Genomic DNA, 24,733 nt, shown 5'->3' on the forward strand with positions numbered 1-24,733 from the left:
AGCCGTTCCCTGCTCCCTGAAACCCCAAATTATCCAAGCACACATTTCATAGCCATTCCCTGCTCCCTGAAACCCCAAATTATCCAAGCACACATTTCACAGCCGTTCCCTGCTCCCTGAAACCCCAAATTATCCAAGCATACATTTCACAGCCGTTCCTTGCTCCCTGAAACCCCAAATTATCCAAGCACACATTTCACAGCCGTTCCCTGCTCCCTGAAACCCCAAATTATCCAAGCACACATTTCATAGCCATTCCCTGCTCCCTGAAACCCCAAATTATCCAAGCACACATTTCACAGCCGTTCCCTGCTCCCTGAAACCCCAAATTATCCAAGCACACATTTCACAGCCGTTCCTTGCTCCTGCTCCACACCCGGGGCAGCGGGAGTGGTGGCAGGACGGACGCTCTGGAAGCTGACGTGACCCCAAAACTCTTCCCCACCTCACACAAAAGCCCAGCCCAGCTTCCTTTTGGGGCTCATCTCATCCCATAAACCTCTCCTGAGGCTTTGGGATTGCACAGCCCTCCTGAGCAGCTCCCTGGGATGCTGCAAGGGTGGATGCAGCCCCAAAGTCCTCCCCGTGCTGCAGCCCCTCCAGCAGTGACCCCAGTTGGGATGGGAGGGACCGGGATCTTCCCTCTTCCTTAGCGCCCATGGGTGGTGAAGGAAAGGGAAAATCGACCCCACAGAGTCCTGACCCCTCTCAGAGGCACCCAGAGCTCCGGGAGAGCTCCCAGTCCCCTGTCCATCTTCCCCGGGCAGAGATTCCCGAGCCGGGACAGGCTGGAATGACGCCGGGAGAGCCCCGGGCCCACATCCACCGGCGCTCCCCATCCCAGCTCCTCTCCCCAGCGCGGATCTCTGGAATTAACGCGCTCCTCACAACCCCTCCTTGGGGCAAACAACGAGGGGCAGCTCGGGGGTAGAGCTGAGATCCCGATCCGCAGCACAACGCGCCGCTGTGGATCTTTCCTGTCCGGGATGGGGCACAGCTGGAGCACAGCTGGATTTAACAGGCACACCCGAGGCACGGGCACAGCTGGAATGATGCTCACCCCGGGAATGTTCACCCCGGGAACGCGAGCGCCTGCCCTGCCTCCAAATCCCAATGATCCCTTTCATTGCGTCCCCTCCGTCTCGCTTCCCCCATTCCAGGGCTGCCCTTTCCACCCCCGCCCCTCCCGTCCCGATCCCGGCTCGCTGGGATATTGCGGCGGCTCCCGGAGCCCCGCGGAAGCCGGGAATGCCGGGCAGCGGCTGCGGCGTCAATCGCTCGTCTCTCATTTTCTCTCTCCGCCCTGCCCGCCGCGTCCCGAGCTCTCTCAGGAATCTGCAGCCCGCGTTTGAATCCTCCCCGGCCAAGCCCCTCTTCCCTCCCTGGAGCCAGGACCCAGAGGAGAGGCTCTAAAGCCCCACCAGCCCCGGCCGGATTCCCGAATTCAGGAATTCCAGCCCCTCTTCCACCCACCCGGCTTCGCTCCCACCGCCGCAGCGGGGTCTGGCTGGGAAGGGAGATTTTAGAAGTTTTGGGGACAGATTTCCCTGTCTGAGTCCTGGGTGCCTCAAATTCCTGTTCCCTGCTCCGACATCTGGGGGCTTATCAGGCACTTCCACATCTCCCTGCGCTTCTCCATCGCTCCTGGGGTTCACCTCAGGTTTTTTTCCCCATATTTCTTCTCCTATTTCTTCCTTATTCCTCCCTTTCTCCTCAGTTTGTGTCCTTGAAAATGGTGCAGGGCCACGGGGGCTGATCCCGAACGCACCGAAGGCGGTGCCAAAATTCCCATGGGATTCAAGGCTCGGGAATTTGCTCCCAACTCCTCCCGCGTTCCTCCTGTTTTCCTATCTCGGTAGTACACACAGGGAACGACGTCTGGAGCGGGAATCACACGGGGATAAACGCAGGCGGCGCGGTGGAATTCGGGTTAAGGGAATAAAATCCTGCCTTTTTTGTTGTTGCTGTTGTTCCCAGCCAGTTTCCAGTGGGATCGGAGCATCCCGACCAACCGAGGGAACTCGTGGAACCTCAGCACAGAGGGCGGAGAGGCCCCTCGGATTCGAATTCCCCCCTTCCCACCCTCCTCGGAGCCGGGAATCAGGCGAATAAAGCCGGATCTGTTTTCACACGGGAAGAATGTTCCCGTCTCCCCTTATCCCGGTGCCGGCAGCAGAGGCGTCAAATTGACAGGAGCAGATGGGCTTTGTTTGGTGAAATATATCCAAAAAAAAAAAAAAAAAAAAAAAAGCCAGAAATTTTAGTGGAAAAGCGGGCAGCGTTCCTGGGATGCGCGGGTTAAAAGTTTAGGGAGACGGAGAGAGAGAAAAACGCCAGCACGGAGCCGCTTTTCCCGGAGAAACCTGGAGCTGCCCCGCTCCTTTCCCAACTTTCCCAGGAAACCTGGAGCTGCCCCGCTCCTTTCCCGACTTTCCCAGGGAAACCTGGAGCTGCCCCGCTCCTTTCCCAACTTTCCAGGGAAACCTGGAGCTGCCCCGCTCCTTTCCCGACTTTCCCAAGGGAAACCTGGAGCTGCCCCGCTCCTTTCCCGACTTTCCCAGGGAAACCTGGAGCTGCCGCGCTCCTTTCCCGACTTTCCCAGGGAAACCTGGAGCTGCCGCGCTCCTTTCCCGACTTTCCCAGGGAAACCTGGAGCTGCCGCGCTCCTTTCCTGACTTTCCCAAGGGAAACCTGGAGCTGCCGCGCTCCTTTCCCGACTTTCCCAAGGGAAACCTGGAGCTGCCGCGCTCCTTTCCCAACTTTCCCAAGGGAAACCTGGAGCTGCCCCGCTCCTTTCCTGACTTTCCCAGGGAAACCTGGAGCTGCCGCGCTCCTTTCCCGACTTTCCCAGGGAAACCTGGAGCTGCCGCGCTCCTTTTCCAAGCCCTGGCAAAGCAAGGACGAGGATTTAGCAGGAATTCCGCCTTCAGCCCGCCCCAAGGTCGCGGGGAGGCTGAGGAGGGGAAGGATCTGGATGTGAAGGATGCTGAGACTCGGGAAAGGGACACTGGCCAAGGACACGGCGGAGGGGATCAGGATCCTCTGGAGAAACGGGAATGCTGGCGGAGGCGGAGGAGGCAGAGGAAGCGCAGGGAAAAGGCTGGATAGGGAAAGGAAAGAGGCGAAGGAGCGATGGGAAAAGGAGGTGGAGGATGCCCCCGGTGTGGGGCGGCAGCCGGGGGTTAAGGGATGAGCCAGGAACGTGTCCCTACACCCGGAGACGCCGGGAAATGAATCCTGATCCGGCCAAAACCAACCCTGGAAAATTCGAGCGGGAGAAGGGTCTCCTTTCAGGGGAAACGGGGAATCCTTAATGCTTCCTCCCTCAGCAACCGTAATGCCGGGATGTTCCCAATCTGCTTTGAGGGATGGAAAGATTAAGAATAATAAAAAAATTGCAATAAAATATGTGTGAACGAGGGGGTAATTGTGGACAAATGCAGCATTCAAATTCATTTTTCAGCTCTTTTACACACCATTTCAATCTTATTTTCTGCTTGTTAATGAGATCTTGTTGGTTGGGGTGGGCACGGCTGCCCAGTATCGCGCGGGTAATTGCACATAATTTTCTCTCTACCAGTGATTTGCATCAGATTTTTTTTCTTTTTTTTTTTTTCTTTTTTTCCCCCCTAATTCTTTGCTATTTAAACACCCCCCCCCCCCCCCCCCCCCCAAAATCTCATCCTCTCCTCCCCTTCTTTCTTCCCCTCCCCTTTCTCCTGGCCCAGCAAGGCTCATTTGGAATGCTTGTTACGGGCACAGTGTCTCCGACAGAAAGGAAAAAAACCGGGAGGGAAAAAAGGCACCAGATGGAAAAGGATCCGTGGCACTGAGGGGAGGGAAACGGCGCAGCCTCGCTGGAGCCAAGAGGGATCCCTGGAATCGAGGGAAGGAATTCCCAGAGCCAGAAGGATCCCTGGAGATGAGGGAAGGAATTCCCAGAGCCAGGAGGAATCCCTGGAACCGAGGGAAGGAATTCCCAGAGCCAGGAGGGATCCCTGGAACCAAGGGAAGGAATTCCCAAAGCCAGGAGGGATCTGTGAGAGAAAGATCTTTCCAGAGCCAGGAGCATCCCTGGAACCGAGGGAAGGAATTCCCAGAGCCAGGAGGGATCCCTGGAACTGAGGGAAGGAATCCCCAGAGCCAGGAACATCCCTGGAAATGAGGGAAGGAATTTCCAGAGCCAGGAGGGATCCCTGGAACTGAGGGAAGGAATTCCCAGAGCCAGGAGGGATCTGTGGCACTGAGGGAAGGAATTCCCAGGAACACTCCCAAACCCCAGGGACAAAACAGGGACTGGGAATCCGACTCCAACCTCCAGGCACTGGGAAGGAATTCCCTCAGGGAGCACAGAAATAAAGCCACGGAAAGCCCTGAGAAAAATTAAAGCAACAACTCCGAGCAGGGGAACAAGTTTCTCTTGGCTCTTTGCGCTTCTGGAATTGTCTTAATCCCTGGAGATCCCGCGGGGCTGTTCGGAGATTCGGAGCTCTCAGGGATAACAAGTCCTGGAAGCGCACGGAATTCCTGCCTTTTAACTCCGGTTTGAGCTGTTCCCAGCTCCACCTGCCCCAAACTGGGGCTCTTGGGGCTTTGGAGAAGCCCTGCGCGGCCCCAAAGCTCTGCAGGGAGCGGCCGCACGGATTTAAGGCGCAGGCCCGGATCCCAAAGAGCAGCAGAAACTGTCGGAACAAACCCTCCTAAAACCCCATGGGGGCACTGGGAAAGGCAGAAGGAACGTGGCAGAGGAGGCTGGAGAGGAAAAGCAGCAGAAAATACAGGAAAACCCCAATTTCTCTGCTGCTGGAGAGGCTGCCAGGGCATCTCTCAGCACCAGCCAAGGCGGCCCCGCTTTTGGCCGGTAATTCTCAGCTTCGTTCCCGTCTTTTCCCCCCTCAGCCCCCAGCTGAGCACCCACAGCTCCTGAAGATCCTGTTCAGGGCAGAACTGGACTTAAAACGGAGTTTAAGGCCAGGCCAGATGGGGTTTGGAGCGACCCGGCCTAGTGGAAGTTGTCCAGGCCTGTGTCAGGGGCCTGGGATCAGATGAGCTTTAAGTCCCTCCCAAGCCAAATTCTGTGGGATGATTCTAAGATTTAACAGGATTTGATTTGTCCCAGCCTTATCCCAGCTCGGGGAGGGATGATTCTAGCCAGGCCTGGCCTAGGTTGAGCTGGGTCTGCACTTCAGCTGGATGCAGGGTTTGTTTTCACTGCCAGCACGAGGCAAGGCCTGGCTCAGGGTGTCTTAGGCCTGGCCTTGTTCTGCTTGAGCTTGGTTGGGTGCCCAAAATCTCCCCCTCACAGAGGCTGTCCCAGCAGGGATCCATCCCAAATCCTTGCTCCATCCCAATCCTGCCTCCATCCCAAATCCCTGCTCCACCCCAAATCCCTGCTCCATCCCAATTCCTGCTCCATCCCAATCCCTGCTCCATCCCAAATCCCTGCTCCATCCCAAATCCTTGCTCCATCCCAGTTCCTGCTCCATCCCATTTCCTGCTCCATCCCAATCCTGCCTCCATCCCAAATTCCTGCTCCATCCCATATTCCTGCTCCATCCTTGCTCCATCCCAAATCCCTGCTCGATCCCAAATCGCTGCTCCATCCCAATTCCTGCTCCATCCCAATCCCTGCTCCATCCCAAATCCCTGCTCCATCCCAATCCTGCCTACACCCCAAATCTCTGCTCCATCCCATATTCCTGCTCCATCCCTGCTCCATCCCAAATCCCTGCTCCATCCCAAATCCCTGCTCCATCCCAAATCCCTGCTCCATCCCATTTCCTGCTCCATTCCAATCCCTTCTCCATCCCAATCTGGCCTCCATCCAAATCCCTTCTCCATCTCAATCCTGCTCCATCCCAATCCCTGCTCCATCCCAAACCTCTGCTCCATCCCAATCCCTGCTCTGCCCCAAATCCTGCTCCATCCCAATCCCTGCTCCATCCCAATCCCTGCTCCATCCCAATCCCTGCCTCCACCCCAAATCCCTGCTCCACCCCAAATCCCTGCTCTGTCCCATATTCCTGCTCCACCCCAAATCCCTGCTCCACCCCAAATCCCTGCTCTGTCCCATATTCCTGCTCCATCCCAAATCCCTGCTCCATCCCAAAAAACTTGGTTTTCCCCTTTTTATTAAAAGAAGTTTTCCCTTTCTATTATCATTATCATTATTATCATCATTATTATCATTATTATTCTCATTATTATCATTATTATTATTATCATCGTTATCATTATCATTATTAACCATTCTCACTGTATTTCACTTCATTCTCAATTATCGAACTCCTCTTATCTCAACACACAAAGTTCCACTTTGGTTCTCTTCCCATTCCAGGGCTGGAAGTGAGAAACGGGGGCTGAGCAAGGAGCTGGGTTGGGCTTAACTTCCAGCTGGGTTTAACCCGCGCCAGCTCTGCCCAGCCAAGCTGGTGTTTTCGGGTGAAGTGACACAAAACCCATCGCTGTGGGATGAAGTCATGGGAGCCTAAAATTCCCAGCTGAGCTCTGGGATTGAGGCGGAACCGCCTGGGAGAAGCCGGGAGGCTCCAGCAGCTGAGCCGGGCTTTGTGCGGCTGGAAAACAAGGAACGAACACGGCCATTCCCACATGGAGCTCGGGCAGAGATCCCACAGGATCTGCTCTGGAGGGGGCGTGAGGGGGACGAGCCACCCCAAATCCCCCTCTTCTGCTTGGGAACGGGGATGCCACGCTGCTCCTGCACGATTCCAGCTGCTGGCACAGCCTGCGGATTCCGGCCGGGAATCCAATCCCAGGGTAACTGGAGAGGGAGCAAAAGCTGGGAGCTCCTGGCCCCTTTCCTTGTCTAAAGTGCCAAGAAATCTCCTCCTGCTGCTGCTGCTGAGGGGGAAACCAGAGAAAAAATTCATCCTCCTCAGCTCCCAGTGTGGTTTTTCCTGCCTCCCAGGGGATCTCCCAGCACCAGCCGAAGTGGCCGCACTTTTGTCCTGTAATTCTCAGCTTCATTCCTTACTTCCCCCCTCCTCAGCCCACAGCTCCTGAAGGGCTGGCAGATCCTGACCAGGACAGAACTGGGCTTAAAACTGAGTTTGAGGCCAGGCTGGACGGCGTTTGGAGCGACCCGGCCTAGTGGAAGGTGTCCCTGCCCATGACAGGGAACTCTCTCTTCCCTCTGGATGATCCTTCCCCCTGCTGAGAAGCTGGAGAGGGCGGAGCTGTGCCGGGTTTTCCCTGGAATGCCGTGGCAGAGCTGGATTGCGCTCAGCACAATTAATAAATGATACAGAGCACCCCACAAAGCCACATCCCAAAACTTCCCTCCCCTAAAAGAGGGCAAATCCAGGAGTTCCTCCATCCTGTCAGGAGCATTTCTTGTCTCCTTCCACTAGGAACAGCAGAGGGCTTAGAAAGGCAGGAATTTTTGAGCAGGGAATATAAAGCAGTCGGGAAATAACCTGGGTTAGGCACAAAAGGAACAGACGAATTTCCACGCTGATATCTTGGCCCTCACATGATTAAAAGCATCGGGAAAATGGGAATCTGCCCTTCCTGGGGGTGCAAAGCTCTCTTTTCTTCAGGCCCACCAGATAAAGGATCCTCTCTTTCCCGTACAAAGGGCTTATGGGCTCAGGGATATCTGTCCCCAGCCGGAGCCTGCGGGCAGGGGAATTTGGGATTGGGATAAGCAGAGGAAAAGCCACAGTCTGGTCCTTTCAATGAGCCCCTGATTCCACGGGACTGGGAAGGAGAGGATGAAGGGAAATGGAAATTGCAGGATGGCCTTGTCTGCGCCTGGGGCTCATCCCAGGCATCTCATCCCTGACTTATTCCACGGGGATAAATTGCACTTGGGATCATCTGAGTTAATCCCGGGCCCTGGCCCAGCTAACCCGGGCCTGCCTTTGAATCCCAAGCTGTATCCTCCTCTGCCGAGCCCGGTGCTCTCAGAAATCCCTTGTCAGAGGGATATCTGCCTATTCTCCCCGAAATTTCCCTGTTTGGAGCCATATCCAGCCCCGTGCCAGTCACATTTCAGGATTTTCCCATCCAGCCCCGTGCCAGTCACATTTCAGGATTTTCCCATCCAGCCCCGCGCCAGTCACATTTCAGGATTTTCCCATCCAGCCCCGCGCCAGTCACATTTCAACGTTTCCCATTCCAAGCCAAAAGTGGGGCGTTTGAACCATTCCAGAGAAGCTGCGAAACCTCCCTCTTTCCATGGATCCTCCGCATTTGTTTCCACACTTGAGAGATCCCAAACTGCTGCACCTTAAAATCCACATCCCCCCTGGTGTCCCTCGTTGGACTCCTCTCCAAACCCCTGCAGGTGCCCACCTCTTTTTTCCTCCTAATTCCAGGTTATTTTGCGTTTCCTGTCCTAAATAAACCGATCCCTCTGAAACAACTGCTGCCCTTCACGTGTCTCCGTATCCCATGAGTGACTGGGAATGGGAAAAAAGGGATTTGGTGTCCCTCAGGATAACGCTGCTCATTTTCAGTTCCACCTGGAAGCAAAGGTGAGCTTGGGAACTCCTTTCCTCCTCCACAGCTCACCTTGTGCAGAGCACCAGCAGGATTGTCTGCATGGGGTTTCCCAAATTAAATCCCAGCTCTCCATCCCAAATCTCCCATTTCTGAGCTCAGATTTGTGGCCCAGCCAGACTTGCACAAGCTTCAGGTTGTGCCTAAATCAGGATTAACTCTGAGGTGAGTAAACCCTCAGGTGTGCTGTCCTTGGGATCAAATCCACCATCAGAGGGGCCACGCCCACTCTGGAATGTTTTTGGAGATGCTCTGGGTGTTTCTGATCCCGTTTTCCTAAGATGGCTGTGGGAATGACCAGTACTGGGCTCAGGACAGAGCCTGTTTGCTTTAACCAGGTGCTTTAACCAACTAAACCCCCCAAAACCGTGGGTTTTCCCCCCAGAATTTGGGGGGTTTTCCCCAAAATTTGGGGGTTTCCCTCCAAATGGAGTGTCCCCCGTAAATAGGGGCTGTCTCCCCCCAAAAAGGGGGTGTCTGGGTAAAAGGTACCACTGGGATTCGAACCTGGGATCTCCTGTTTGCTTTAACCAGGCGCTTTAACCAGCTAAGCCCCCAAAATCCAGCTTTTTTCCCCCGAAATCCAGGTGTTTCCCCCAAAATGAAGCGTCCCCCAATAAACTGGGTGTGTTCCCCCCCAAAACGGGGGCTCCAGAGGAGATTTTCTAAATGCGAGTAGGCGCTCCAGGTGTTTGTGACCCCGCTGTCCCAACCCAGCTGTGGGAACGAGCAGTGCTGGGCTCGGGACAGAGCTGCTGCTGATTAACACGAGAACTAATTGCTGTCCCTGGGCTGCCTGCAGGAATTCCTGACCACCACAACAACACCCACAACAACAACCACAACAACAACAACAACAAGAGCAACAACCACAGCTCCCCGGTACCGCCGCGATGTCCCGAAGGTTTCCCCGCTCCCAGAACCGGGAAAAAGCTGGAAGCGGGCACGTACCTGCGGGGAGAGGCCGTTGCTGACGGGGTTCATGTGGTTGGTGGGCGCGGTGGCATTCATGAAGCTCTCGGAGTAGCTGGAGAAGCTGTGCCGGGCGCCGTAGGCCGAGCTGGAGTCGGCGGCGGCGGCCAGGCCGCCCTGGTGCATGGTGGAGGGCGGCAGCGGCTGCGGCCGGTGCACGGTGCTGCCGCCGTCTGCGGGGACACAGGGACACCAACGGGCTGGGATCCCCCCAGGAAACTGGGAAACCCTTGGGAAACCCTTGGGAATGGCGGCTCGGCCATCCTGGGTTTCTAGCAACTGTGCGCTCCACGAAGCTGGCGGGAAATGTCTGGGTTTTCACTTCGTTTTCCCCCCAAAGAGAAGTGAATTTGGGCAGAGGCCTCAGTGCCGGCCTGGGGACAGCTTTAGGTCAGCCCAGCTGGGCTGGGGACAGGTGGGGCCACCCCCAGGAGCTTTGGGGAGCAGGGGGGATGTTCCCACTGCGCATTCTGAGCTCCTGGGGGATAACACGGGAGCACATCCCGACAGCTGCCAAGAGACTTTTTTTGTAAAGGCCAAAGGCAGCTGGAATTAACGATATTCCTTCCACTGGATTTAACGATATTCCTTCCGCCAGAATATTCTCGCTGCTGAACCCCGGAATGGAGATTTATCCAGAATGAGGGGTCGCCCACACAATCCCCAATTTACTCGGATGTGCCCCTTGCTCAAAACTCCAGCCATGGGACACAGGGATGCAGCAGAAGGGATGTGAGACAGAGGAAAAAAACTGAGGAATTTCCCTTGACTTGAGGAAAAACCTGATTTTCCCAACTAAAGCAAAACCACACAAGACTCACAATTGTCCCATCCACAGGGAGGATGTCACGGATCAGAAAGACCCAATGGGAGAATCATGGAATGATTTGGAAGGGCCCTTACAGCCCATCCCATTCCAGCAGCCTGGGATGCTCCAACACCACCCAACCCAGCGGAGGGGAGGTGGGGAAGGGAAGCAGCAGCAGAGCTCACCTTGGGAGATGGTGGTGGTGGGGTAGGTGGAGTCAGGCAGCTGGTACGGGGGCAGCGCCGGCATTCCCGTGGGTGGGAAGCCCCCCGGCAGCAGGTGGTTGAAGGCCGCCAGCTGGTTGGCTCCCGCCTGCTTGCGCCAGCGCGCCCGCCGGTTGCTGAACCACACCTGGGGGGGCACAGAAAACGCCGCAGCTGTTAGAACCAGCTGGGGAAGGGCTCTTCGTCTCTTCCATGGCACATCCCTGATAACTCCCTCCGGAGCAATATCTTCTGCTAATGGGCCACCCAGCCTCACTGCATGACTGCATCACATGCCGCTGTGAGATGCTCTGCCCAGGGGGAGGAACCAAGCACTCCTACCTGGATATAATCTGAGGTTTGGAACACCACACTCAGCCCTTACCTACTGGATTCCCAGAGGACAGGAGCTACATAACCACCACTGGATCTTCAGAGGAAGAGCAGACCCTTCTACAGGATCACTGCCTCAACAGAACCGTATCTGTCACCTCAAAAGGACTGCAGCCACCATTTAATCGGACTGCTACCACCATCCTGACCAACAGGGTGTCCGGTCGTATCCTGACTCTGCCAGTTTGAGCCGGTGTTTCTGTATCATTGCCTTTATCTTAATTTTCCTATTAAATTGTAGTTCGGACTTGGGATCTCCCACCGGTTTGCTTTCAAACTAGTACACCGCAGGTGACACCTGAGCTCTGCCCACCACACCTGAGGGGACAGAAAACACCCCACGGGTGACACCTGAGCTCTGCCCCACCCCACCCGGGCTGCTCATGGGAACACATCCCACAGAACTGGAAAAAAATGGATTGAAGTCACTGCCAGATTCAGATTTGGAGTATTCATCTCCATTCCTTAATTTCCTTTCTGTGGCTGAACCACACCTGGGGGGACAGAAAATAACCCATGGGTGACACCTGAGCTCTGCCCACCCCACCCAGGCTGCTCAAGTATCTCACAGAACTGGAAAAAAATGGGTTCAAGTCCCTGTCAGACTCAGATCTAAAACCAGGCTCGAGTCACTGCTGGACACAGATTTGTGAATTTTCACTGCCATTCCTTCATTTCCTTTCTTTGGCTGAAGCACACCCGGACAGGAGAGGAAAGGCCCCACGGGTGACACCTGAGCTCTGCCCCACCCCACCTGATGGCAGCACCTTCTGTCCAAACCCAAACCCAAACCCAAACCCAGGCTCAAGCTGCTTCTGGGCCCAGACCCCAGTGTGTGGTGCTGAATCCTCACCTCCATTCCTTGATTTCCTTCTCCCACACGACCCCAAACCCCCGGCCCCGTCTCCCCCAGGATTTCAAGCGGCTGGAAATGCCGCTCCCAGCTGCGGGGGGGATGGAGAGGGATAATTGGGATTGTGTATTCCGGGAGAGTCCATCCCAAAGAGATGCTCCGCTACCACCTGGCCATCCCGCCTCGTTATCTGCCAAGGCTGGGAATTCTGCCGAAGGATTAAGTGCCATAATAGTGGCACTGTTAGGAGGGATAAATAACCAGATTAGCATCGTGCTCGCGGTGTTAGACAAGCTAAAGAGATAGAATCGCCCGCGGGGAACGCAGGGGCTCGGCTCTTCCGACTGCAGCAATCGCTGCTGTCTGTGCTGAGCCCATGAGAGCTCTGCAGCCAGCCCAGAGCAGTTCTGCAACCTCTGCATTGAAATAAACCCAGCCTTGTCTCTGTGCTGAGCCCATGAGAGCTCTGCAGCCAGCCCAGAGCAGTTCTGCAACCTCTGCATTGAAATAAACCCAGCCTTGTCTCTGTGCTGAGCCCATGAGAGCTCTGCAGCCAGCCCAGAGCAGTTCTGCAGCCTCTGCATTAAAATAAACCCAGCCTTGTCTCTGTGCTGAGCCCATGAGAGCTCTGCAGCCAGCCCAGAGTGGTTCTGCAACCTCTGCATTAAAATAAACCCAGCCTTGTCTCTGTGCCGAGCCCACCAGAGCTCTGCAGCCAGCCCAGAGCAGTTCTGCAACCTCTGCATTGAAATAAACCCAGCCTTGTCTCTGTGCTGAGCCCATGAGAGCTCTGCAGCCAGCCCAGAGTGGTTCTGCAGCCTCTGCATTAAAATAAACCCAGTCTTGTCTGTACTGAGCCTGCCAGAGCTCTGCAGCCAGCCCAGGGTGGTTCTGCAGCCTCTGCATTAAAATAAACCCGGCCTTGTCTGTACTGAGCCTGCCAGAGCTCTGCAGCCAGCCCAGGGCAATTCTGCAGACTCTGCATTAAAATAAACCTGGCCTTAATGCCAGGGCAAAGCTGGGCTTGGCTTTGCTGCAGTGCTGCTTTGCCTGCGAGGCTCCAGAGGAGATTTTCTAAATGCGAGAAGGTGTTCCGGGTATTTGTGATCCCGCTGTCCCAGCCCAACTGTGGGAACGAGCAGTGCTGAGCTCAGGACAGAGCTGCTGCTGATTAACACGAGAACTAATTGCTGTCCCTGGGCTGCCTGCAGGAATTCCTGAGAACAACCACAACAACAGCCCCAACAACCACAGCTCCCCGGTGCCAGCTTGCCACGATGTCCCAAAGGTTTCCCCGCTCCTCAGAGTGTTTTATCGGGGGCAATCTCCCTTCTGCAGAGCAAAAAGGGCCTCCTGAGCTCTCTCCTGGGCTGGGTTTGCTTCTTTTGATCAGGGAGGGCTCCCATGCCTGGTTCTGTTTGGGGTTCACAAGGATAAGCTTTCAAGCCAGATGAGAACGCAGCTGCTGGGCTTTGGGAGGCCTAAAGGGCTGCAAAACATGATTGAATTTCACAGCAATGAGGAAAAATGGAGCAAAAATCAAGAGTAGGGGGGAAACCCCCCCTCGCTCCCTCCATCAGGTTCCCAAGCTGCTCAGCCTCAGAGCAGGAGCTGGGCTTACAAATGGGTTCCCACACCTTGGGAACCAACCCCAAAAAACTCCCTTCTCCAAATCCTGCAGAACCAACCCCAAACTCCCTTCCCAAATCCTGCAGAGTCAACCCCAAACTCCCTTCTGTAGACACTGCAGAAATTTGATCCCATGAGCCCCAAACAGAATCCAAATCTCAAAGTGGGCACCTTTTATCGAGTTCCCTGTTCATTGTTCCTTGTTCCTGGGAGTTTTTCTGACTGGAAGAGGCAAATTTCACTCAGGGACTTCTGGCTCCCGTTCATGCTCACTGGGAAGTGTCCCCTGAGCTTCCTGCAGGGATTGCTGTGGGATTCCCTGGCTCTGTGTCCATTTCCTGGGCTGCTGTGGGATCAGTTTGCTCAAACCCCGCTCGTAGGGGCTGTTACGGTTCAGGCAGGGCCCAGGCCTGGGCAGGCCCCGATTTCACGCTGTTATTTCCACCCCGAGACAATGAAAACAAGAAACCCCAGTTCCCTTTGAGGCCTCGGTGTAAATGGAGGCCCTGAGAGGTTTGTGGGGCCCTGGCAGGTCCTTGGCACCAAACCCCTCCTTTCCCCAGAGCTGCTCTGGCCTGGCTGAGGCACCGCGAGCGCAGAGCCCTCCAGAAGGGTGACAGAAATGGGTCACTTCACATCCGATGTGCTCCGAGCCACCAGGGCCAGCGGGGCAGCGGCTCCGGGGCCACTCCTGGCACCCAAATCACCCAAATCTGGGCCAGAGTGGAGGGGAGAGCAGTGAATGAACCCCGAGGCCTGTGGCACTTCACAATTCATCCAGCCCAGTCCGTGGAAGGTTCTGGGAGCAGGGAGCAGCACAAAGGAATGAAGAAATAACCTTTTGTTTGCCCCTGTCCCTTTTTTCATCCTGCACGTGTGCGTAATTCCAGTCTGGAATTAGGGATGCAGGCCTGGCCTGCTCCTGTCGCGTCATTCCACACCTTGAGTGTTTCTGGGATGTGAGGAGGTAAATAAACCTTGTTTTTGCAGGGGAAAAGGAGAGAGGTAAACCTTGTCTTTGGAGAGGGAAAGGAGAGAATTAAACCTTCTCATTGCAGAGGAAAAGGAGAGAAAGAAACTGAGTCTTTGCAGGGGAAAAGGAGAGAAAGAAACCTTGAATTTACAGAGGAAAAGGAGAGGAATCAAGTTCTCTTTGCAGAGGAAAATGAGAGAATTAAACCTTCTTGCAGGAGAGAAGGAGAGAAACAAACCTCATCTTTGCAGGGGAAAAGGAGAGAAATAAACCCTGTCTTTGGTGGGGAAAAGGAAAGAAAGAAACCTTCTCTTTGCACAGGAAAAGGAGAGAAAGGAACCTTGTCTTTGGTGAGGAAAAGGAGAGAAAGAAACCGGGTCTTTGCAGGGGAAAAGGAGAGAAATAAAAGTTGTCTTTGCAGAGGGAAAGGAGAGAACGAAACCTTGAATTTGCAGAGGAAAAGGAGAGACACAAACCTTGTCCTTGCAGAGGCAAAGGAGAGAGATAAAGTTCTGTTTGCAGAGGAGAATGAGAGAATTAAACCTTCTCCATACAGGGGAGAAGGAGAGAAATAAACCTTGTCTTTGGTGAGGAAAAGGAGAGAAAGAAACCGGGTCTTTGGTGAGGAAAAGGAGAGAAAGAACCTGGGTCTTTGCAGGGGAAAAGGAGGGAAATAAAAGTTGTCTTTGCAGAAGAAAAGGGGAGAAAGAAACCTTGAATTTGCAGAGGAAAAGGAGAGACACAAACCTTGTCCTTGCAGAGGAAAAGGAGAGAGATAAAGTTCTGTTTGCAGAGGAGAATGAGAGAATTAAACCTTCTCCATGCAGGGGAGAAGGAGAGAAATAAACCTTGTCTTTGGTGAGGAAAAGGAGAGAAATAAAACTTCTCCTTGCAGGGGAAAAGGAAAGAAATAAACCTTCTCTTTGCACAGGAAAAGGAGAGAAAGAAACCAGGTCTTTGCAGGGGAAAAGGAGAGAAATAAAAGTTGTCTTTGCAGAGGGAAAGGAGAGAATGAAACCTTGAATTTGCAGAGGAAAAGGAGAGAGACACAAACCTTGTCCTTGCAGAGGCAAAGGAGAGAGATAAAGTTCTGTTTGCAGAGAAAAATGAGAGAATTAAACCTTCTCCATGCAGGGGAGAAGGAGAGAAATAAACCTTGAACTTGGTGAGGGAAAGAAGAGAAATAAAAGTTGACTTTGGAGAGGAAAAGGAGAGAAATAAAATTTTTCCTTGCAGAGGGAAAGGAGAGAAAGTAACCTTGAATTTGCTGAGGAAAAGGAGATAAACAAAAGTTGTCTTTGGAGAAGGGAAGGAGAGAATAAAAGCTTCTCTTTGCAGCAGGAAATGAGAGAAATAAACCTTCTCCTTCCAGAGGAAAAGGCTGGGGCTGGGGCTGGAAGAGCTCCCACTCCAAAAAAATCAAGACTCCAGTGCCGAGAACAGAACAAAAAATCCAACACCTGAAGCAAAACCATCACCAAGATCCAAACCCAGGGATGGAGAGGGAAAGGGAAACTGAGCCCCAGGAATGCAAAAGCCACTCCGGGGATTTCTGGCTTTCCCAAGGGTGGGAAAGTTGGTTTTTCTTTCCCAACCAAGAGCCAGATGCTGCAAATCCACTCGGGGTGAGGTGCTCTGAAAGAAGACTTGGAGTGAGATGTTCTAGGACAGGACAGGTTTCTCCAACACCACCCCCAGGAGGACTTGGCTGCCCTGGGGTCTGTCTGACGTGGGAAATGTGTGATCAAACCACAACTTGGAACAGATTTGTGCTGTTTTATGCCCCGTGTGAGGTGATTTTTGTCTCATTTACGCTTTAAATCTGTTCGGGATTAAAATCCACCTGTGTGAGAGCGGCACCTCCCGTCCTGCTTCCCCCATCCAGGGTAATTCCTGTATTTTATATGGAGATAAAAGGATACTCTGGATCCTTTTACAACCAGGTAGAGTCAACCAAAAAAGTCTTGGGGATGAGTCACTTTGGTCCGCAGTGTTTGAGAAGAAAGGGGAGATAAACTCCAAGAGGGAGGATTATGAGCAAAGAAATCCTATTCCTAATTACTCTCCTCCTGTGACTCCAGGAAAACTGTGGGATTTTTGGGATTGAAGTCAACCAGTTTGAATCCTCACACAAACCATGGGGTTAAACTGAGGATAAACCCCCTATTTTTTACATTTTGGCTGATTTCCACACTCAGCCAGCTGAGATTGAGACTCTCCCGTTCCGGAAGGCGCCAGAGCCAGCGCGAGATCTCGGCGTTTGTTGGAGCGGCGCGGCCAAACAAATAATTAATGATAACACCAAAAACTCCACCTGCACCACAAAGAGATTCCCGAGAGTTTGAAGCAGCGCTTCCCACAGAGCCTGGCTGGAGGCTGCAGCCCCACGGGCACCGAAACCTCGCACAAAGCCCCTGATGGGATTTATCTCCCCGTGCAGAAGCAGCGACGTTTCATGGCCCGAACAGGTCGGTTCTGCCCCTCGTTTCTAACCCGGAGAAGAAAAAGCAGAGCCTTTGCAGCTAATGACGTTTGCAATTCCTCCCCTTCCCCCGCCTCAAAGGTGGCTCAGGCCTTTTATGCTCGTAAATCATTTTATTGGTGGTTCAAATCCCGAGGCTGGAGCAGCTCGCTGTAATGCGAGGTGCACTTCAAAGGGAACCTGCCTTCAGTTCCCGGCTGTTCGGGGTTTATCAGCCCCAAAAGATTCCCCTGCCACGGGATCCTGTTACACCATGGCGAGCCTGGGGTGGAGGCTGGGCCTGCTCCAACCGGGAGGAGGAAGAGGAGGAAGTTTGGGAGCTGCTGGAGAGGTTTTTTCGCGGCTGGTGGGAAAAGCGGGGTGGGAAGGGTTGGGATGTGCTGGTGGGATCCCATAAATCCACACAGCACTTCAGTGGTGATGTTTCCTCCGCTGGCTGTGGCATCAGGGACATCACTGAGGCCACGGAGAGAATTCCTGACAGAACAGGAAAAAAAATCCCAGATTTGGGGCCCAAGGGTTTTTGCTGCTGTCCCTACTGTGGTTGAGTGCTGAGCCTCTGCTGGGTGATGGGGTGGAGATAAAAATTAAGAGTTTGGGGCCAGCGCTTGGGGAAGGGGCTGTGGGAAGAACTCAGCAGCAGGAGAATCAGCACCTGCTTGTTCTTCCAAAGAGCAGATCCCCGTGGGGATTTCTGTGTCCTGGGCTGAGTCCATGGGCTCTTTTCCATGGGAATGGGAGCACAGCACGGACTGGGAACAACACTTTGTACCCGCTACATTTGGGTTTTTTCCCTGTGGATCAGCTCCTAACTCATGTCTTAAAAAAAAATGTGTTATAAAAACCACTTGGTGTTGCTGAGGGGGAGCAGAGACAGGAATACCCTCATGGAAAAAGCCGGGAAGGAGAAATCCAAGGAGTTCTCCATGGTCTGGTCACAGCCAGGGCTCTTTTCCATGGGAATGGGAGCACAGCACGGACTGGGAACAACACTTTGTACCCGCTACATTTGGGGTTTTTCCCTGCTGATCAGCTCCCAAATCATGTCTTAAACAGAGAGATGTGTTATAAAAACCTCATGGAAAAAGATGGGAAGCAGAAATCCAAGGAGTTCTCCAAGGTCTGGTCACATCCAGGTAGGACAATCAATCACTGTGCCACTGCTCCTGCTCCTGGATATCCTGAATATCCAATCCTCCCACGGATGGGAACCACGAGGCTGGGAATGCTCCCCAGCTCATCCCTGCAGAAGCAGCTGCCTGCCAGGATGGGGCTGGAGCAAATTATCCCAGCTATGGGTCAGCTCCCACAATTTGTCAGACAAGGAGAGGAAAGGAAGGTCAAGAAGAGCCTCCTGTAGGAGCGGAAAAAAAAAAAAAAAAAGCCTGTTGTGCTCCTGCTCGGCCTAATCAGGACTTGATGTGGGAGAAAGATGGATGGGATGGATGAGAAAATAACTGGAAACAGGGCTGGGAAAGGCAAGCTGTGCCTGTGCAGGGTGGAGGGGCTGCAGCACCTGTTTGTGCTCAGGGGCTGCAGGAGCCAGGTGGGAAAGGCTCTTGTATGGCCTCAGCACACCCCAGACATTCCACAGGGTCAGACGAGGGCCCTTCCCAGCTGGATAAAGGGGATTCTGCCGGGTCAGGGCCTCTCCAGCTCTCCTGAACCAGAGCAGGGCATTGTCCATGCCATCAAAAGCTGGAAATCAGGGGATGCAGAAGGGTTTTAGGGAGGAACTCAAGCTGGGCACACCCCAGGGATATTCCCCTCTCCATCATTCCAGGTGGGAAGGGTTGGGATGTGCTGGTGGGATCCTGTAGATCCACACAGCACTTCAGTGGTGATGTTTCCTCCGCTGGCTGTGACACCAGGGACATCACTGAGGCCACGGAGAGAATTCCTGACAGAACAGGAAAAAAAATCCCAGATTTGGGGCCCAAGGGTTTTTTTCCTGCTGTCCCTACTGTGGTTGAGTGCTGAGCCTCTGCTGGGTGATGGGGTGGAGATAAAAATTAAATATTAGAAATCAAGTATTAAATACAAAACCAGGTTAGTGGAGCAGAACAAATGGCTCCTCACAAATGAGATCATCCCATGGATTCAGTTTCTGCCGGCATCTCCCAGTTCCTGGAAGTGGCAGCTCTTTATGGGATTTCAATAAACAGGCAAGGGGGTTTTTTTTTGCAAACCACCTGGTTTTGGTTTAACAAGCCCTGGTCAGCAGGGAAATATTCACCGGGACATTGGTTCCTCCACTCCTGCAATGTTCCTACAAACACTTCCTTGAGCCGAGGCCGTCCCTCCCTTCAAATCCTCCTCACGGTGGGAACATTTTGTGGCCAGGGATGGATTTCATACCCCAGGATGGGATAGAGGGGGAATGGGATAAAGGAATGGGGTAGAGGGGAATGGGATAGAGGGGAGTGGGATAGAGGGGGAATGGGATAAAGGAATGGGGTAGAGGGGAATGGGATAGAGGGGGAATGGGATAAAGGAATGGGGTAGAGGGGAATGGGATAGAGGGGAGTGGGATAGAGGGGGAGTGGGATAGAGGGGAATGGGATAGAGGGGAATGGGATAGAGGGGAGTGGGATAGAGGGGGAGTGGGATAGAGGGGGAATGGGATAGAAGGGAGTGAGAGGGGAGTGGGATAAAGGGGAATGGGATAGAGGGGAATGGGATAGAGGGGAATGGGATAGAGGGGAGTGGGATAGAGGGGGAATGGGATAAAGGAATGGGGTAGACGGGAATGGGATAGAGGGGAGTGGGATAGAGGGGGAATGGGATTGAGGGGAATGGGATAGAGGGGAGTGGGATGGAGGGAAGTGGGATAGAGGGGAATGGGATAGAGGGGAATGGGATAGAGGGGGAATGGGATAGAGGGGAAATGGGATAAAGGGGAATGGGATAAAGGAGAGTGGGATAGAGGGGGAAGGAGATAGAGAAGGAGTGGGATAGAGGGGGAATGGGATAAAGGGGAGTGGGATAGAGGGGGAAGGGGACAGAGAAGGATAGAGGTGTCCACTTCCACGTGAGACATCCTAAAGCCAGGAACTCCCAGCTGCAAGCCCAACCTTGCCCTGTGACGCAGCTTTACCCCGTAGCACAGAAGTTAATGACATTTATAAATAAAATCATATTCCCATGGAATTCAACAGCTTTTGGACACTCTTTGCAAGCGGGGTTTCCCAGCTCAGCATTTTACAATTTCTGTTTCCCAGGGATGATTTCAGCTCTCAGAGGAGGCACTGCTAAAATCAAAATCCAAACCACACCCCGTGTTTTGCTTCCCTGGTTATCTCTGCCTAACCCTGGTGTGAGCATGGCTGGGACTCGAGGAAGGCCTTGGCCACTGGACCTTTACTGGTCTTTACTGGGTTGGAACCAGAGGTTCAGGATTGGGAGCAAAAAGATTTTGGTTCATGCCCTAGTTGGGCTGGGAATTTTGGGGTAAAATTCTGCTCCTAAAAGCCCCCGGGGGAGGCCCTGTTTGGGTTTGGGCCAATTGGGCAGACCCTGCGGCCATAAATCGGTGCAGCCCTGTGCAGAACGAGGCCGTTCATTCCCTGCAGTTGGGAAATGTCTCAGAAAACCCACATTTCTGTGGAATGCTCCCAGATTCCAGGATTGCTCTGAGCCCTTTTATGAACCAGCAGAGGCATTTTCTGCCGGGCAGGAATCGCCAGGGATCCACCAGGAAAAGGACTGATAAAGCACCGGCTCGCAACTCTGCTGCCTGCTTTAATTTGGGATTGAAATGAGAGTTTCCCAGTGCAGGGAATTTCCTGGGGATTCGTATCAAAAAATCAGCATCACAGTGCTCCCACCTCCTGTATTCCCAGGAATCCCCCATGGAGGAGCCAGGATCCCAAACCCACTCATGCCCAGCTGTGACCACCTGAGTCACCCCCAGGTGATGCTGAGGAGCCAAAAACACCCTCTGGGGGCTTTTTTTGGGAACAATTTTGGCCGATTTTTGGATGTAAAACTTCAGACCCTGCCACATCTGACTCGGCACAGCACCAGGAAAAAAGGGAGAACCTCCGTGGCAGGGAATATTTGTGGGAAACATTTCCAGCGGGGAAATTTCCAGGTGACTTGAGGCTGAAGGGGATAATTTGGAGAGTTTTGTTTTAAGTTCTATTTCTTGCTGCTGGTGAAATAACAGGATTAAGCAACGAGGGTTGTTGGTAACCTGCCCTAAAAATGGAGCAGCTTTGGGAAAACCAGTCCACAGCTGGGATTGTCCAGGACAAGGATTAATTCCAGCTCTCCAGCCTCGTGGCTGATGGATCTGGTGGCTTTTGTGACATCAGCATCGCTTGGAGAGGTCATTTCTACACCTACAGAAGAATCTCCTGGCAAAAGGATTTTCCTGCTGAAAACCATTCCACAAACAAATTCCCCATTGTTTATGGGAAATGAGTTGTTCTGGGAAACAGTCCCTCCACCAGGAATGCCGGGGAGAAAAGCTTCAAAGCTGTCACAGAATCCCTTCTAAGGGTTTTTTTTTTCCCACATCAAAACGTGAGATAATTAAAAAAACGGGTGAAAGAATCCCAGAAAACATCCAAGATCAAAATCAAAGCTCCCACTAAATTAACGGAGTGGATTCCTGCTAATTCCCAAATCCGTGAATGCTCGGGACATTCGTGGGTTTTTTTCTGGGAGGGTGGAAAGGGGAGCTCGCAGATGGGTGAGAATTCCTTCGGTTTGGGCCTGTGAGTCAGGACACTGCCTGGCACAAGCACAAATCCCTGGAATTTCCACTGGCTGCCCACTGCCATCCCGATTCCCCTGGAAATCCACTCAGGCTCATCCCTGGCTCTGCTCGGTTTGGGATTAACCTGTTAACAGCTCATCCCTTTGGAAGCTGGAGCTGGAATGCTGCATCCCAAGCACCCCGACACCGCCGTGACCCGGCCAAAACCCCGCTCAGCCTCCCAGGATATTCCGAGAAACCGGAGCTGGGAGCGGCTCCCCCCAGGCCCCGTCTGCTTGTTCAGCTCGTGGGTTTTATGAGCTGTCAACGTGTCAAACTTCCAGTTATCCCGACAGCTGCGTGCCCAGCCGGGCTCCAGGCCCTGCCAGGAAGGTCTGATGGAGCCAGCAGCTTCCCACAGGGAGGAGGGGATGGAATGGGAGCTCCCAGGGATGGGGGAGAAGGAGCAGCACTGGGGGGAATTCTCCTTCCCCGTGGAGAGGCCAAGAGAGGAGAGAGGAGCAGAGAGAGATGGACAAACCTGCTTGGATTTGTCCGGGGAGGATCAAAGTGGGATTCCAGCACAGGAACATGATGCAGGAGTAGGAGTAGGAGTAGGAATGGGAGTGGGAGTAGGAGTAGGAGTAGAAATAGGAATAGGAGTAGGAGTAGGAATAGGAATAGGAGTAGGAATAGAAGTAGGAGTAGGAGTAGCAGTAGGAGTAGGAATAGGAGTAGGAGCAGGAGTAGGAGTAGGAATATAAATAGGAGTAGGAGTAGGAGCAGGAGTAGGAGCAGGAATAGGAGTAGGAATAGAAATAGGAGTAGGAGTAGGAGCAGGAGTAGGAATAGGAGTAGGAGTAGGAGTGGGAGTAGGAGTGGGATAGGAGTAGGGATAGGAGTAGGGATAGGAGTAGGAGTAGGAATAGGAGTAGAAATAGGAATAGGAGTAGGAATAGGAGTAGGAGTAGGAGTAGGAATAGGAATAAGAGTAGGAGTAGGAGTAGGAGCAGGAGTAGGAGTAGGAGTAGGAGTAGGAGTAGGAATAGAAGTAGGAGTAGGAATAGGAGTAGGAGCAGGAGTAGGAGTAGGAATAGAAATAGGAGTAGGAGTTGGAGCAGGAGTAGGAGTAGGAATAGAAATAGGAGTAGGAGTAGGAGCAGGAGTAGGAGCAGGAATAGGAGTAGGAATAGAGGTGGGATAGGAGTAGGGATAGGAGTAGGAATAGGAATAGGAGTAGGAGCAGGACTAGGAGTAGAAGTAGGAATAGGAGTAGAAATAGGAATAGGGAGTAGGAGTAGGAGTAGGAATAGTAGTAGGAGTAGGAGCAGGAATAGGAGTAGGAGTAGGAGTCTGAATAGGAGTAGGAGTAGGAGTAGGATGCAGGAAGAAAGCCACCCCCGAGCTGTGATCCAGGGGATGAGCGGAACAAGGACCAGATGTGGGGCAGCCGCTCTCCAGCCCCTCTTTGGGGTCACAAACCCCTCCTCACCTCTGCCCCCACCTCACACTTGGAGCTCTGGGACAAGGAGGATGGGCAGATGTTGGTGAGGCCCTTCACGGAATCATGGAATGAATCCTGGACTGGTTGGGGTTGGGAGGGACCCTAAAGCTCACCCAGTGCCACCCCTGCCACGGGCAGGGACACCTCCCACTGTCCCAGGGTGCTCCAAACCCTGTCCGACCTGGCCTTGGACACTGCCAGGGATCCAGGGGCAGCCACAGCTTCTCTGGGAATGCTGTTCCAGGGCCTCCCCACCCTCACAGGAAGGAATTTCTCCCAGATATCCCATCTAAGCTGTCCCTCTTCTAGTTTAGAACCATTCCCCCTTGTCCTGTCCCTCCATGCCTCGTAAACATCCCCAAAACCCCTGATCTGAGCTGGCCCTGCTGCTTTAGAGCCATTTTTAACCCAAAACTCAACTTGTGGCTTAAAAACTCAGCCGAAACAGAAGAGAGCCCCCGAGGTGGGGGAAGATTCCCTGCTGGATGTGTCCATGTGGATTTATGTGTGTGGGGGGCTATTTTTTTTTTTTCCCCTTGACTTGAGTGATGTTTGCAGATCCCAAGAGCCAGCGGAAGATCCGCCCTGATATCCAGAAAATCCGCCAAGGGCCGGCAGCCTCCCAAGTGGTGGGAAGGAGCTGCCCGTGCCAGGCTGCTGGAATGGGAAAGGCAGCAGGAATGTGCCTCGGAGAGCAGCTGCTGCACGGCCCTGGCAGGAGCCTCCTCATGGAGTGCCTGGGAGCAGCGAGGGACTGGGAGATCCCAGCCTGGGACAAGGGAAAAGCTCTCGTTATTTAATTATTTAATTAATTTGTTTATTTATTTGGCATTGCCTTGCCTCCCTCCTTTCTCCCAGCCTTCGGAAAGGTTTGTGCTCTCCCTGGAATTTTGGGGCTCTTCCCTTCCTCTCCAACGTCCCTCGTGCAACCCTCACCCCATCCCTAAACTCTGCTGTCCCTCAAAACTCCGTTTTTTCCATTATTTACCACAGGAACATCCATTTTTTACCCCCTGCTCGACAGCTCATGCCCACCTACACGAGGAAGAGCAATCAGGGCAAAGCATGCAAAACTAAAACGGGGGAATTCACACATTCCAAACCCCGGGTGGCTTCATTCCCTTAATGAGCCACTTTCCCAGGCTCCAAATATCCCTGATCCTACACGGCCACCAAATGAACACTTTTGAACTCCTTGGGCCGAGATCAAAGCCAGAACCAGCCTAAGTTTTGCTGGATTTCCTTTCCCAGTCTCCACAGCCAAGTCTAGAGGGATCCAGGGAAATCCAGGATTTCCCAGGAGGAAGCTGGAGGGAGGTGACAGCACCTGCCCCAATCCTTTGGGAAAAGTCCTTAACCAAGAGTGGGGGACACCCCATTCCCAGACGTCGGAGAAGAAAACCCGAAAACCCTTTGGCAGCTCCGGCTCCTGGGTGAGCACACCCTTATCCCAAGACACACAGCCCTAGCCAGCCTGGTTTCCTTTGGAAAAGCTCATTCCTGGCAGGAGAGAGCCTGGAGAGCCCTTTCCCTGCTCACACAGTGCCCGGGATTCCCGCAGCCTCTCCCGAAAGCCCCTCTGGGACCCTGCGGGGGTCTCCATTTCACTGTGGTAACACTCGCAGTCCCCAATCCCTCCCCCTTCCCGGCCTTTCCCGAGGGATTCCATTATCCTGGCGATCTGCTGATCC

General features: G+C 53.4%; 1 protein-coding gene across 3 annotated transcripts in view; it reads right to left on the minus strand.

Annotated features, from left to right (window-relative positions):
* Positions 1-24,733, minus strand: part of PAX7 (paired box 7) — a gene marked incomplete at both ends in the record, with an annotated part of 126,562 nt that overhangs the window by 39,253 nt on the left and 62,576 nt on the right. For all 3 annotated transcript variants that reach the window (XM_082295660.1, XM_082295658.1, XM_082295659.1), the window contains 2 exons: positions 9,475-9,668; positions 10,489-10,654. In XM_082295660.1, the coding sequence (XP_082151786.1) occupies positions 9,475-9,668; positions 10,489-10,654 (360 nt within the window). The remainder of the gene's footprint in view (positions 1-9,474; positions 9,669-10,488; positions 10,655-24,733) is intronic.

This window comes from Coloeus monedula (genome assembly GCF_965178545.1).
Source record: "Coloeus monedula genome assembly, chromosome: 22".
Taxonomy (NCBI): Eukaryota; Metazoa; Chordata; class Aves; order Passeriformes; family Corvidae; genus Coloeus; species Coloeus monedula.